The sequence below is a fragment of the Folsomia candida genome, unplaced genomic scaffold (genome assembly GCF_002217175.1).
Source record: "Folsomia candida strain VU population unplaced genomic scaffold, ASM221717v1 Fcan01_Sc001, whole genome shotgun sequence".
Taxonomy (NCBI): Eukaryota; Metazoa; Arthropoda; class Collembola; order Entomobryomorpha; family Isotomidae; genus Folsomia; species Folsomia candida.
In genome coordinates this window covers 6,307,181-6,323,768 of record NW_019091193.1, presented here as the reverse complement: position 1 = coordinate 6,323,768, position 16,588 = coordinate 6,307,181, and the positions used below count along the sequence as shown (strand labels likewise).

The 16,588-nt window shown below is 36.4% G+C and overlaps 2 protein-coding genes across 2 annotated transcripts; one reads left to right on the top strand and one right to left on the bottom strand.

Moving 5' to 3' along the window:
• Positions 1-1,650: 1,650 nt before the first annotated feature.
• Positions 1,651-5,856, top strand: LOC118438371. The gene is made up of 5 exons (XM_035858399.1): positions 1,651-2,597; positions 2,727-2,903; positions 2,995-3,179; positions 3,256-3,421; positions 3,496-5,856. Exons 1-5 carry the CDS (start codon positions 2,045-2,047, stop codon positions 3,630-3,632), a joined length of 1,218 nt encoding a protein of 405 aa, XP_035714292.1. The 5' UTR covers positions 1,651-2,044; the 3' UTR covers positions 3,633-5,856.
• Positions 5,857-7,330: 1,474 nt separating this feature from the next.
• LOC110862023 (glucose dehydrogenase [FAD, quinone]) lies at positions 7,331-8,977 on the bottom strand. Its single transcript, XM_022111203.1, has 7 exons — positions 8,963-8,977; positions 8,642-8,845; positions 8,343-8,496; positions 7,943-8,278; positions 7,700-7,846; positions 7,555-7,633; positions 7,331-7,487 (listed from the first exon to the last, which is right to left on the bottom strand). Exons 1-7 carry the CDS (start codon positions 8,975-8,977, stop codon positions 7,331-7,333), a joined length of 1,092 nt encoding a protein of 363 aa, XP_021966895.1.
• Between the last annotated feature and the right edge of the window lie 7,611 nt (positions 8,978-16,588).

The following is a 16,588-nucleotide window of genomic DNA, read 5'->3' as shown; positions in this document are numbered from 1 at the left end:
TTTTTTCAAGATCTTGCGGAAACTTGAGAACCTGATTCCCAATCCTCAACTGACCAGAGCTTTGGGCAAGGAAATGTTTTAGTGTTAATCCAGAGAATAGTGACAACGAATCCTCAGCGCCATATTTAGCCGAGGAGATGGGAGTGACAAAGATGACCAAAAATGCAGAAACTAAGATCATCCACATCTTTGTATTTTTTGGGATAAAAAACCAAATTTTAAAGACCAATATCAAACAAAAGATGAACCACTACTAAATTAAATCAGCCTTTGTGACGAGTAGATATTTGGGTAAAATTGAAATTTAATTTCGTTACAACGTAAAAGTAAACTTGATGTGGGACATCAATATCGACCGGTTTGAAGTTATCACTTTTACAGATAATGAATATAACCACGTGTAGTTTAGGCAACAAGTATGTAGGAGTACATAAGTAATATGCAATCTTTGCAAGTTCAAATTAATAGTGGATAGAGGAGTGTGAAAAAAAACTTGTTTTGTCATCTCCATCATCAGAAGGAATTTGTTTAATTCATTTTTGCAATATCTGCACTCGTCGTTTATTCGACGATGCATGATGTGCATTCAGCAAAGTGATGAGCAGCTCTAATCTTAAGGGAGACAAAATACAAATAAGAACGCCACACAATATTGTTAATAGCATGGTGGCAATATAATTAGCTGTATTGGTACACAAAAACTTGATTCGACACTGTAAAAAACTGGGAAAAAAACTCCGAAGAATGCTACTGACACCGGGTCTAATTCTTTTGTAAAATTTGTGATCAAGAAATATTTATATGTATTCATGTATGGAAAATACTGGAGATTTTAGCCACTACCTAAATGCTTGTGGATAGGTTTTCAATTGAAAAACTATCATATTTGCTTATGTGCATTCCGATAAACTGTGACACTTTCTCCGCATGAAGGTTTTTGAAAGTACTTAAATAAGGACGCCAGCCAATTTTAAAAATATGTATGCAGATATTTATGTATGTTTACACTCCCAGACAGCAAAATTCATACGGAATTCTCACCGAGTATTTACATATTCCATTCTGGGTATGTACATATTCGCAGAATTTTATGTGACGGTATTGCTAGAATTTGTATTGTGGTTTACCAATAGATTTCTACATGCATATGAATGTTAACCTGCGAGTTTATTAAATCAAAGTACTCATTTTTAAGCAAGGTCATGACAACACACTCAAAAAGCGTTAGGTCACCACAGCTCAGGCTAAATTTAAATTTGGGGTCTTCTGTTTTTCAAACACCTCACGTTCATTCTTCGCCATTGAAAATGAGGAATTCAAGTAGGACGAATTCATCGTAAAGTAAGACAACTGCTCCAACCGTTTCTGCAACATTATCAATTATTTATGTGTGTACTTGCTCATGCATATTAATGCAGAATGCACTTTAAGCCTGCATACAAACATACAAACATATGCATATGCGGTACTCCGCCCAACATATTGATGTGTTTTAATATTACGAACTAACCTGTAACTCCGATATTTTGTGGTATGCACTCAGACTCATGAGGACGGACGCCACGAGCAAGATCAATATTGACAAAGCCACACCAATTAATGTAGACTGAGAGATCATAATTGACAAACTTTCGCGTACGGGGGATGCTGGAAGAGTGATGATTATCCCGGTGTGCCACAAAGGCTCTTGAAACAGTTGGCAAGTAGTCGCCACCGGCGGCAAAGAGTCGCAGATTTTGCCGACATCCAGCCGAGTACTTGCCACCGCTTTCCCGCCGCCATTTTCACTCGGCAAACCAGTGTATTTGCCGGACTTAATCTGTCTACTTGCCGTCGACGGCCCATCCCAGGCCATAGCAAGCTTTAAATGGTATTTAAGATTTTGCTTCTGGCCACATTCTTGCCAACTACGGCCCGACTCGAATGAGATACCAAAATGCCCCAACTCTTACTTAAAGTAGAGGAAACTTAAAAACCTCCACACCGTCAACATTCTGTCCATCAAATCAGTATTTTGTCTTTATTCCATTAAACGTACTTTGTCATGATTAAATTTGCAGTAGTTATATTTCCCGACGAAGATAACGCCATTGACGTTATATCGTCATCTTGGATTCTTCCGCCACTTATTGCAAATGGGGGGACCCAAGTGAAGAACTGCAGATATCCACCATCAAAAGTTCGAGGTGCAAAACTAGCCAAACTTGTTTGCAATCATCAACCCCCATCTTCGGATTGGTTGGTCTGTTCTTGTCGAGTTTTGAAAGAGTATGGTAAGCAGTTTGTTGCAAAAAAGTATATGGCAAAACTAATTACTTGCTGTTATCTATGTTATTTTCTAGACAATTATTTGACCGCCCGTGAAGCATCAATTAGGGCGGAAGAAGCTTCCAACTTGGAGCCATCTTCCGTTGAGGAGGCAGATTCTAGGCGAATCCGAAAACGCATACAAAACAAAGTAAAGCCGCCACCGTGTAATTCCAATAGCAACAAGCTTCAAAAAATAATTGCTGTAGCCGAAGATTCTAGCGACGAATCCAACACGTTGGAGGACGACAACCCGACAACTTTTTGCCTTGGATTAGTTAGAGAAACAGGTAAACCGGAAGGGTGTAACCACTAGTTTACGTCGCCAGTTCATAGTTTATGTTAATTTAAATCATTTAATTAGTATTATAAATAATTAATAATTTAAGTTATGATATTTTTTTCTGTTTATATAATAGCCGATTTGGAAAGGGGCGGTTATGAAGGTGCAGCTAATGACAACACATTATTTGCACCACCTCATGGACAAATAGAAATATACCCAGGAGGAGGAGATCAAAACACTTCCGCAACCCACCAGGCAGAGGATGTCGAGTTTAAAAATCAGTTCGTACAGTTTCTAGAGGAAAATAGAAGTATGATAATATTCGTATGAATAAAATACGATTGTGTGTATTCTCCTTTCTATTATATTTATACTATGGAATTAACTAACTTTTTTATTAGAATTTCAAGATGCGGTGATTTCCAAGCTAGAAATAATTTCTAGTAAGTTGAAGCACATTAATCTTGGGACGACGTGTGCAAAAAATATTAAATTGACTGGAGCCCCGCTACTGCCTTTAACCAGCAAGGATGGTTTAGCTTCCCTCATAACCTGGCTTGGTATTGATAAAAATAGTGACCTAATGGTACCAGAGAATTTTAATGCGTACTTTATTTATTATGCGTACGCTGGGTATGACCTAATCTATTTATTAACGACAGATCGATTATCTAAGTCTACACGGAGGAGAAAATGTTTCTGCAGTAACCGGAAGCATTCTTTCTGAAATATTTACGAACCAGTTCGCAACAGTAGTTAGCTTTACTGGACAAGGACAAAAAGCGGTTTGTGGCATAAAGGACTCAATATTACCTAAATTAATCACAAGTACGTTAATAAAATTTATTCTCGAAACCATCTTATAATTAAAAATGATTAAGTGTTCTGCAACGATTTTCTAGAGTCGGTGCGGTCAAATAAAGGCTTTAGCCAAGCAACAGATTTCGAGGTGAAGCAGGCAATAATAAACTGGTTGAAGAACGCTGGTGACAGAGGTGGGGGTCGAGCAGCTCGTCGTCAACGTCATTTGACAGGATGAATACAGTCACCCCGAGAACGGAATTACGCCGCAGAAGAAAAGCAACATCACGTATATTGCAATTTATTAGAAGTAAGACGATAGGAAATACTGTGCCGACATTATTATTTAGTGAAGAAATTGTAGAGCCACCAGTGAATGTTCAAATAGTTGAAACTGAAATAAGTAGCGCTGAACCCTCAGATTTTGTATTAGACAACAGTCAAGTAAATGTTGAGTCAGATATCAATTTTCCTTTACTTTTGCCAGATAGTCTTCGTCTGTGGGCTACAGCACATAATGTTACACATATGTGTCTCCGAGAACTGATAACCATTATAAATCCACATATTAACAATATTCTTCCTCTCGATCCTAGAACATTAATGAAAACGCCACGACAGATAGTTATAGAAAAGCTAGGTGGAGGTGAACTAGTTTATTTCGGTATAAAAAAAGGTGTGGAAAGACGGCTAAAACTAAAATTATCGGATTGCAATTTTCCAATTATTAAAAAATGGCAGCATGAGTCTATTTCGAAAATTATTTCAATATCAGTTGGTATTGACGGGGTACCGATTTCTCAAAGTAATACTAAGTCGTTTTGGCCAATTCTTGGTATGCTGGACCAAGCTGTAGATTCAAGTCCATTTATTATTGGATTATTTTGCGGCATGTCAAAGCCAAAAGATACTTTATTTCTTAAACAATTTGTTGACGAAGCATTAGAATTAGAAAGGACTGGTATTTTATTTAAAGACTTACAATTTGCATTTAAAATATCTTGTATAATAGCTGATGCACCAGCTAGAAGTTTTATAAAAGGGTGCAAACAGCATAATAGCTACAACTCGTGTGAAAGATGCGAACAGGAAGGTGAATGGCTTGGAAGAGTAATTTTAAGAGAGACAGTATGTCCACAGAGAACGGATGATAAATTTATTAAAAAAACGGATGCAGATCATCACACATACGACAGTGAATTGCTGAGATTAAATTTAGGCCTGGTGTCACAAATAGTACTTGACCATATGCATTTAGTTTTTCTAGGAGTAACTAAAAAATTATTGAACATTTGGGTGAAAGGTAAATTGCCGCACCGACTTAGTTCACAACAAGTTTTAATTTTATCTAGAAATTTAATTCGACTTAGACCTTTTGTATCCCGTGATTTTCAACGCAAACCTCGTGGGCTCGACGAACTAAATCATTTCAAGGCCACTGAATTTAGACTTTTTTTGCTGTACTCTGGAATAGCAGTATTAGGCGAGACACTTCCACTAAATAAGTTTAAAAATTTTCTAAAATTACAAGCAGCGATGTCAATATTATTATCTCCTAATGCAAGTATAAAATCGTGGAATGATGTAGCCAGGTCGTTGCTCATACAATTCGTAAAAGAAGTTGAATTAATTTACGGTCCAGAATTTATGATATATAATGTGCATTCAATTATACACATTTGTGATGATGCATTGAATTTTGGTAATTTGTCCAGGGTCAGCGCATTTCCTTTCGAAAGCTATATGCAGAAACTAAAAAGCATGCTGCATGCTAAAAATTATCACCTGAATCAAGTAGCGAAACGCTTACAAGAAATTGAGGCAATTGATTTTGCGACAAAAATTATGAAATCTAGTACGCAACAGTTTTCTAATAGTAAATATGATAATTGTTTCTACTTAGGAGATGGTACTTATGTAATATTAAAATATATTAACCTATCCATAAAATATGCAGAGTTTTACGAGGTTATAAAACTTGATAAATTTCCGGAATATCCATTCAATAGCTTAACCGTAAATATATTTCTAGCTAAAATTACGACTAATGTGAGGATTGTTAATTACAGTGAAGTTATGTATAAATGTTTACTTTTACCTTATAAAAATATGTATTTGTGTTTACCACTTCTTCATACTTTAAAATAAATAACAAATGAAAAAGTAAATAATATGTGCAATTACTGGTGGCATTTGGATGGGTATAAGCATTTCCGCAGGTCTGAGCCATGGTCTTGCCACCGGTGGCAAGCCGGTATCAAGTTGGCGTGCCAACTGGAATACGAAGTTGGCCCGTACGCGATCGCCACCGCCAAGCCACCTATGGCCATTCGGACATTTCCTGCAGTTTGCCGACCCATTTTGGCCGCAGCTGCGCCTACTGCGGCCCTGCTAGTTTGGCAAATCGGGATTGTTTGTAAGGTTCCAGTTGTTGTTGCTGATGTTGTTAGTATTGGTGCTGTAGGTAATCCCATGACCGGCTCGGTTATCAGTGGAGTTATCGTACTTGTTGAAGTTGTTGATGGTGGCGCAGTTGTAGGAATTGGTGTATTTTGTGTTGTGGGTGTAGCTTGTGTTATAGTTGGTAAACCCCAATACGAGCTACTTGTTGATCTATTTTGGTTGTTGTAGTTGTCGTAGTTGGTGTAGTTGTCGTAGTTGGTGTAGTTGTCGTAGTTGGTGTATGCAGTTATCGTAGCTGGTGTAGTTGTCGTAGTTGGTGTGGTTGTTGTGGTTGGTGTAGTGGTTGTAGTTGGTGTAGTTGTCATAGTTGGTTTTGTAGTTGGTGTACTACATTGCCACCAGCATGTTAGAGTTGTAGTTACTGGTGGCGGACTGGCTGTGGCATTGGTTGGAGTTGGTCCGGTTGATGTTGTTGGGGTAGGTTTCGAAGTTGTTGAATTGTTGTTAGATCGTACTGGTTTCAGAACAGGACTCATAGTCGATATTTCAAAAATTGAATTTATGAAAATAATAAAAACAATCCCAAGGTACCAGGATTTGTTGCAGTTCCCCATTTTTTTCAGGATCAGCGAAGGTGAATTTGTATTATCTCTAACTTGATATATGTGTATGGGTGACTAAACCAGCAACTAAATAATTTTGAACAAATTGTGGAACCCAAATTTTATTGCATGATTTTGATACACGCAAATGTATATCTGCATAAATGTACTCATCACGATCACGAACACGAACTCATTCTTAGTTCAAGTCAGTTCATTACGTAGCACAAAAATTCAATTGAACCAATGGGCCCAACAATGCTTAGATTTAATTTTAGATCCATATTTAATAAATGAATGTTTTTGACATTCTGTAGAAATTTGGTGCTTAAATATGACAAACTCCCACAATATGAACATGAAATAATTAAAGCATGTCACAATTGAAGTGTTCAAATGCGCATTAGTTTCTCGCATTTATTGTCAATGCAGATCATTTAAATGTACTAACATAGCTCAAATAAGTGTCTAGCTTTAAAATTAAGATATTTGACTTGTACATATCACTTAAATGTACAAACATATTTGTATTATAAGCTGGAAATGTCTGTCGGCAACGGAAGTGTTCCGCAACGGAAGTGAAAGTAAAGAAAGTAAAGTTTCGAATGTCACGAAAATTCAAATTAAATAAAAAAATGACAAAGTATAAGGCTGATTATAGTTAACTTGTGATGGTTTTTTTATGGTTATCATCTACTCCCAATTAAACACCATCAAATATGAGATAAATATTCAGAACATATAGAATATTCAAAATATTCAGAATCTGCATAATTTTCTCCACTTTCTCTTCGTTTGTGGAACATTTGCTTTCACTTCCGCTGCCGACAGACATGTCCAGCCTATAATTTGCGCCCGGCGGGAGACGGGCTTATACGCTTGTATTTGTATATCAATGAAATCCTTCTTAATAGATGTGGATTAGACTTATTTAAAATCCTTGAAATTCTGTACTTCTCTCCCAATCATCCAATATCATACTCGCTGCTTTCTCTCCAATCATAATAACGGGTGCGTTCAGGTTAGCATTTGTTATTCTCGGCATTATGGACGCGTCCGCAACTCGCAGCCCCTTCACTCCACGCACCCTTCAATTTCAAAACCACCATAAGTTATTGGTCAATTAAACTTGTAAAACTTAATTACTTTACGAACCTCAATCGTGAATCTAATACAGCATTTGGATCATCCGCACTCCCCATTTTTGCACTGCAGCTCAGATGCCACGTCGTCCCTTACAAATTTATGTCATGATCGATTAAAATCAAAAATTCTTTTCTGCACCTATTGCATATCTTACCTGTTAAATGTCTCAAGAAACATTCGTAATACTCGTCACTTCTCAAAATATGGTGTTCGCATCCAGGGAAATGATTTGGTATTAACGTCGCATTGTATTTCCGAAAAGCTTCAGTTTTCTCGTAAAGTTTAATCAACATTTTCAACCCTAATCAATTTGAAAATATATGTCGCGTAACTACGACTTGTTTACATATTATGCATATTATGCATAATCACGCATTACCACTAATAGGTATATTACCACGAATCATCTCCTTCATATCGTCCGGATGACTGAAATAGTTCAAATCAACGACCGGTTTATCGAGCGGATTTGCTGAACGGAGACGAATTGTTCCTCTACTTTTTGGGAGTCCCAGATTAAATCCGAGAAGATTTGCATCCCGTCCAATAAATCCATTTACATATGATTTTATGGTTCCATCCTTTAAGCCAAAAATAAAATCAAAGTCTTCCCCGAATGACTTGTGGATCCCGACTGGATACAATACTGCATTCAAGTTCGGCCAATTCGGTTCTGGAGGTTGGGCTGTACTAAAAAGTCCAATTGCGGCCATGGCGTCAGAGGCTAAGGGCCCTTAGAATTTGATTTGCAATATCTTTAATGTTTTTCCGTTCATTGTTGTGTAGCTTACTTTTACCTGTATGATTCCGAAGGTAGAGCTCCGCAGCTCCCATACTCAAATCCCTGTCGGAAATGTAGGACACAGTATCGTTCAACATGAAAGGTCCAGCCAGCGATAGGACGTGATCTTGTAGATTATCTCCAACATGGAGGTTTGATATGGTTCTAATCTATCGTAGTGAGTCATGATTAATTTGCCTTTATTATTCGGATTCGAAATCTTGGTTCCAAGTCCGAAATTTTCGAATTTAATCCGAAATTTCTAAAATTGGTCTTTTGCAACTTTGAGTTTAATTTTTAGGCAATTTTCCATACCCCAAAGGACTCCAAATGGTCGGAATGCCCGATTCCAGACAACATCAGAATATGTGGACTTCCGATCGCACCTGCCGAAAGGATTACTTCCTGTGAAGCTGTCGGACTGAATGTGCGCCCATTTTTGATGTACGTGACCCCAATGGCACGTTTCGTCGAATCAAAATTTACCTGATTTCCAAACATATCCTTTAATTTGCTCCACTGGTTATCATATAATGTTAATTTATCGACATGATGTTACCTGTGTGACATGCGCATAACGAATTACTTTAAAATTGCTCCGATCCAGCGCAGGTTGAATGAAGGCTTTATACGTACTCCATCTCCGCCCATCCTTCGTTGTCAGGTCGACAGGGAAAAATGCTTATTTATCAAAGTTATTATTATCGGAAATTCTAATTCTACAAATTTCTGGGGATATTCATTACAAGTTCTTGAACCAATTAACGAGTTCGAATGTTAGCAAATAAACAAAGTTCGCAAGCTCACAAAAAATTGGGTTGAAAATTCACTTACAAACTTATACATATCCGAAGCTACTATTAATTCTCAATTTTTTGTAAATTACGCTACAACTCGTAGTGAATACCCCCATTGAGCAATTATTCAAGCTCACTTGATGTCTGGTACGCATTTGCATTCGAATTTTTGAATCCCATCTCTCTTGCGGCAGACATCCAATCCTTTATTATGGGATCATCAGGTTTAGAAGTCACCGATAAAAGTCCTCCTGTTCCACGATACTTCGCTACATAATTAAATATTTTGATTTACGGCGTATAATAACTAGGTACTGCTTGTGTCCAAGTCTCTACCAAGCAAAACCGTAGACGGGCGAAGCCATAAATGGTCTGTGGGATACCGTAAAAAATTGAAGTTCAGCAGAGTTTAGAAAGCATTACTAAAGGATTATTTTTCCTATTAAAATTTTTCGATACCTGACCTTTGTGACTTGTTACTTACTAATTCTTGTTCATGCTGTGACTATTTTTAGATAGTTTTAGTTGATCACGATATGTACAAAAAATTTAACTTGGGAAAAATATTTTTGTTAATAAAAGCTCTCATTGGACATTTGAAAAAAAAATAATCAGCAGAAGCAAAAAAAACTTGTTACTAATTGTAAGTGATGAAACTCATTAATGGGAATTTTTGGGAATACGTTGTCTGTATGTATGCACGATAATTTGAAAACGATTGTAGTCAAATTTAGAAACACGTGTGCTGTCTGTGGAGCCTAATATTACCCTCAGCTTGCACTCTTTGCTGAGGGAGAGCCTAAGGCTCTGTACCAACTTTAAACACCCAAATATGTTTTTGACCTTAGTTACCCAATTAATTTTAAAATTATGAAACCTCCCCCCCCTCCCCCTGGAAAAAAGGGGGAAGCACATTTGGAAAAATTAATTAATCAAAAGTGAATGAAAAATAAATATAACCTAGACCCAAACTTGCTTTTTACCTTCAGATTGCCTTATGAATATGAATATTTTGATGAATTCAAAGTTTCAAAATTCGAAAATTCGAGTTTTTTTTTAATACATAAATCTTATATACTACCTGACAACTAGCCGGATGCAACTTTTCAAAAGACGTTCCTGTCGGTATTAGTGTATTTTGCACGAAATTTTGAATTAGAAGTTGTGGTCAACACTATAGCCGAGGTGGATTAATCAGTGAGAGACTCCAAAACACTTCCAGAATTTTACTATTTTTGAAAGAAGAGAGCGTAATTGGGTCAGTGCAAAGTTTTCTGAGAGAAAAACTGTCCACCACTGCTTATCAGGGTCAATGACCTATTATACCATCTGCGCCACACTATTCTCCACCGCTATGCACAAGAATTATGAACGTCGAAATGCTCCAAAAATTGTGAACGTCTTTTGAAACTTTTAAAACATTAATGGCAGTTTTAATTTTTTCGCGAAGTTGGTGGTACTGGGTGACATCATATTTTCATTAAAAAATATTTTGATAAATTTACCACCAAAGACTTTTTTCCAAAACATGCTATCGTGCTTCAGTCCCAAGAAATTTGGGTAGTGAGGGTAATTAAATACCTTGGTGAATTACTGGTACAGAGCCTTAAGAGAAACCATTATTTAGCCCCACTGGCACAACATGCAACATCTAAATTTGACTTTAATCGTTCGCAGCTTATCATGCACACAGACAAACAACGTATTCCTATTAATGGGTTTCACCCCTTAAATTGCAGGTCACAAAAGGTCAGATATCGAAAAATTTTATAGGGAAAATAATTTTCTATTTAGGTTTTCTAAATTTTTGCAAAGCCTCAATTTTGTTTACTTCGTATCCAACAGACCCTTTCTGGCTTCAGAAAGCTTTTTTCGTCCACTATTTATAATATGTACTGTCGTAAATCAATGTATCTATATGTAGAATTATTTACATACGGTCAGGATAATTTCCAGTGTAATCTTCCGACTTTTTGAAGTAAGGCAGCACATTTTCATATGACCAAGATGCATTTCCGGTAAGATTCGCCCAGTTGTCAAAGTCATTGGGGTTTCCTCTCATGTAAACCATAAAATTTAAGCTGCTCGAACCACCCAGAATTTTCCCTCTCGCGATTTTAATCAACTAAATAATCCATTCGAAGTTTATTTTTTGGTCGCAATGTCAGATTCTGAGGTTACTCACGTTATCTTTGCACGCAAAACAGGAAGTGGTTAATGGCTCCGAAGGTGTCATCCAGTCGGTGTCAGGATGATGCAAGTTGTACGTCGCCATGGCTGGGATTGAATTTAGCACGGTGGGATTGCCACCAGCCTCAAGTAGCAGGACTGATAAGCGCATATGTAATTATATTTACTGATCACATCCTTATACTTTTTAATTTGTTACGGACAACCTTTGAAATTAGGATTTGCTGATAGTCGATTGGCAACAACTGCTCCCGCCGAACCTCCGCCCACTTTAAAAATATTACATGTATAATATTTCATGAACTTCCTAGATAATTTAAAATTGATATTTAAAACAAACCAATAATGAAATCATAATTGTTACACGAACGAAATAGTGGGTTGGGATCCATGGCAGAATCAAAGCCATGATTGAACAAGGCTAAAACTGTTGTAATTCTAACAATTATGTTTTTTAAGTTTGCAAGTACTATTGTCGGGATTGGAATTGTGTTCAAAAAATTAAAGATTGTGTTGGACGGGTCCATTTTCTTTGTGTAGCCAACACCGAAGATAATCTTGTTTCTAGCAAATGTTTTATTTCGTGGGCCTTTTATAGCAAATAAATGAGGAAAATTCCTATGCAAATATGTACTGAATGTACAAATTATATACTGTCAACTGTAACATAACGTTTTGAGAGATGAAATCAAGGGTATTTATTCGAGAGTGATCGATAAGGCTTAGGTATTTTGTGGCTAACACGGGAAAATCTTTGATATTAAAAATATAATAGATTACGCATGTATGCAGAAAACTTTTATTGGAGGTGGACATCAATGACTTGTAATTATTGCACTGGAACAAGTCTCATGAAAATTCCTAAATATGCAAATATGTACAGGTTCAAATTGTATAACATTTTAATTGCAGGGAAATAGATTCTATATTTATTAGAGATGTGATCAACAAGGTTTATGTAGATTGTATCAGTATCTAACAAGGTAACATGTTTGATGTTATAAATATACTAAAATTTTATTGGAAAATGTAATCAATGACTTGTAACCATTACACTGGAAGTTGTCTGGAACATGTTTATCATGAAACGAATTAAGACAATAGTGAGATGCATTTTTTCCTCGTGTTAAGGTACCAAAAGGTCAGCTTATCATGCTCTGATCCTTAATTCTCTAATGTGGAATAGATGACTTTTTAAATTGCAAGGCTTGTATAATTTGTTTTCGCTATGCAGAAAGTACACGCTAAGAAACCCGGTAACTAAGTTATTACCAGGCGGAGTATCTATGTGACTCTACCGCATGGTAATTTATTTATTATTGAGTGGTAGAAAATTAGTTACCAACTGGTAATATTTGCAAATTTCGCGACCGGGGTTATTACCGTTTTGGTAACAAAATGTCTACCACTCAATAATAAATTAATTACCATGCGGTAGAGTCACATAGATACTCCGCCTGGTAATAACTTACGATTAGTTACCGAGTTTCTTAGAGTGTATCATACGTCTGAAAACCACGTTGCACACTTAAAATGTATAATACAAATATGATACAAAAGTATCTATCTATGTATATGTGCGGTTTTATTGATGATTAATTTCGAGCACTAATAGAAATACAGGTACTTGATTTGCATACCAGTCCCATGACAATTTCATTCACTTTAATCCCTAATGAATATTTTTTTCCTTTTTAAAAAATAACCACGGGTGCAGTGAAACTGCTGCTTGAGCAGCCTATTCACAACTTATGCAGCTTATAGGCAGACGTAGATTCCATATTCGTGTGGCCCGAGCCTGGGTTTTTAACATTTTTTGTATTTCATACATACATGTATTGCATTGCATATGGTTACCGTCAAGTGGATCTATGTATTTATCTAGTTAGCTCATTGCAAAGCCAAATAATTTGAATGCACACTAAAGTTTAATTGGGTCGGACAGACCCATGACGGACCCACAGTTCCCATGAATACATACCAAATTGTAGTTGTGTAATGTACAAGATTTAGATAATTTTAATGTATTGACCATCTACGCATAAGATGCAGTAGAATCTTTTGGTGTAGTTTTTTTGGGTTAATTTATTTTCGTCTGAAAGACATTCGAGCTATTACATACACAAATACTCAGAATTCCATCAAGTTAATTTGTGACGATGCTAATTAGGCTATTCTAGCTTCCAGCTCTCTAATTTAGAAGACATTAAAAATCAAACAGGTTCCTCTAAACGAAAAATGGTCATAAATAATATCTTACGTAAATGCGTCGGATTACATGTTATTCCAGATTTATCATGCTTGAAATCATACAAGTGTGCAACACAATATTTGCCAACGAGTGTGACAATCTAATTATGTAATCGAAAAGTTTTAATCGATCCAACTTTATTCAGTTATGCACGCATGTATTTGTAATGTAAGTTAACATTCTGGAGGAAGCCTCACCTAAGGATAAGTATGCTTTATTAAATATGTATTGGCTATTGGTAGTGTATAAATCGCAAGTGTTGGTTCTTGTGCCCGCAAGTATTATTTTTGTATGCATGGTCCATAAAAGTTAGGGTTGCCCCGGGTACCGGGTAACTACCCGGTACCCGGCATACCCGGCCTGTTTTGGGATACCCGGTACCCGGCCGGGTATGTTTAAGTACCCGGTCTACCCGGCCGGGTAATTTAAATTTATAAATTTCTTACTTAAAATGCAAAACTTTACAAAAAAATAGAATCCGATGGATTTAATTTTTGTATTTGGTTTAAAATACTATATTCTGGGTACAGCATTGGCCAAAACTTATTTGGAAATTATCGTACAAATTTTAAAATTACTTTGAGCGCGCCCACGTCGACGAATTATCAGTCAATAAATTTGCATATCTCGCAAATTAAGCATAACTTGCGAAGTTTTTCGAAATTTGCAAGATTTCTCAAAGCTTTTGCTAAAAACCCATTTTTTTGTAAGACTATTTCGCAGACTCATCCGTGCGATCATGAGCGAGAGAAATTGCGAACATCTATGACAAAAATCAAAATAAACGTCTTTAGTTGATTTGTGAGACTTTCGAAGTGCTATCTTGGTGATCGATTCGCAGGATATGTATCACCTCAAAAAGTCTCACAAAATTGGTTTTATGTTTCATGAGGGGATTCGAATGCCCTCAAGCAATAACTTTTTTAAGCCCCACGAGTTGGCTAAATGATTGCGATCATAAACAAGGCATTATTGTGAGTACGCTGTTTGTGTCCAATATGATTCTTTCGTTTTTAATACCCACTTTCTAGCCCAAATCATTAGCCCGAGAAAATGAAATTTTTACAATGTGCATATTGGGCAAAGATACAGGAAACAAGTTCAAAGATAGGCTGCATTGATCACCCAGTTGCCCTGTGGTGGGTCGCATTTGTGGATTGGGGAAGCAAATTGCAACCATAGTGAGTGTAGCCATAGAAAAGGCGACCCAAACTAATTTTTGCAAAATATTTCTTTAATCTGAAACTAGGCATGGAGGTTAAAAATGAAGTCTGCACTGTAGAAATTAACTTATAATTTTTAAAACTTATAAAATTGTTGCGAATTCTAGAAAAAGTAGAAAAAATCCCGTTATTTTTAATATATAAATATTACCCGGTACCCGGCAAAAATTTGAGGCCGAGTACCGGGTAGCCGGGTACCGGGTAGTACTACTACCCGGGGCAACCCTAATAAAAGTGCATAAAACGCATAAAATGGAGTGATATATAATTTATGTAGGGAATTTCCTGTAAATGGGGAAATGGGTAAGATTCAGTTATCTAAACTTCTACATATACTGATTTGATACATCATAGATGCACTTTTTGGATATTAAAAGTTTTGGATGAAAACTGGTTATTAAATATTAATTCCAGAAATTAAAGTCTTAAATTTTTAGAATGTGACGGAATAGCAACATGCATAACTGGATATGTGAAAAAGTCGAATGTGATGTCGAACTGAAAAAGTATATAAAAGTTAGTAAAGCATATATTTAATACATCATCAAAAATTAAGCGAATGAAGTCCGTATATAGCGTTCTTAAAAATCGTCGAGTTATACCTTCGTTAGCTTTTCATATTAAAAGCAGGTAAACTTCGAATCAACTCCAAAATGAATTTTATACAACTAAGAATTTTTTATTTACCCATAGTAAAAATGTATATAATTTAAATAAGCAATTTGAGAATTAATTTGAGGACGATTATACCAAATTACCAACTCAAGGGTTCCAATGCGAAAAATGTTGTCACGCCTATGTACTTTGTGGGGTGACCGGACTACTCATTAATAGAAATAGGCCAGCGGCGGTAGCACATTAAAGGCTAATTGCCGACACGCCTATTGTCACGCCTAAGAATATTAGATTAATAGTTCACAGGTGAGGGATTCTGAGGGATATATATCGCTCCACGTTGCATCGATTTCACCGAATTAAATATAAAAAATTGCAAGTAAAATTCCGGGTGCTGCGGTCGATGCAGCATAGATATTTTCGAATTATATGTAACCACACCCCATTCAAAAATTGGAAAAATGAGAAAGTCTATGCATACTCGGCAAAACAGGAATTACACCACAACTTGCATTTGACATTTCAATACCTCCATAAATACGGACATTTTGATTCATAAAAAGTTTCAAAATTTGAAAATTGGCGGTTTTTGAACCTACACATAAATCGTTAAAAATCTCATGGTTCCCACACTTTTACTTCTGACAACCTAATGCCAGATTTTTCTTCTTGGGAAGACCTATATTTTCAGCTTTTGTTGTCCGGAGTAAAAGTGTGGGAACCATGAGATTTTTAGGGTCAAAGTTTCTGAGGGAGGGGCTTATACGGCAAAAGCCGTAACAAACCATACCCACTAAACTATAGAGAAACAAAGTGAGACAGGATTCTCCTACGACCCTGACGCGAAGTGGTGGATACCCACAAGAATCCGAGTTTTTCTCTTTTTCTCTCGAAAATGGAAACACGTTTCGTGGCACATTTCCCTCAGAATCCCTCAGGTCCCGTTTGAGCTGGTATACATAAACGAACTTAAATATTTATTTTTACTGCGGCAGGTTGAGGTACCTAATTTGCATACCTGTGCAACATGTTAAGCATTATGTCTGACAGAGCTGGGAAAATCCAGGTTAGTGGGATTGGAATTAGTCAGTCCAAAATCTTTCGAATGAAAATGATGAAAATAATGAAAATCTTCTAATCCTAATCCCGAAAATAAACACCATCAAATGAATCCCTACCCAACAAA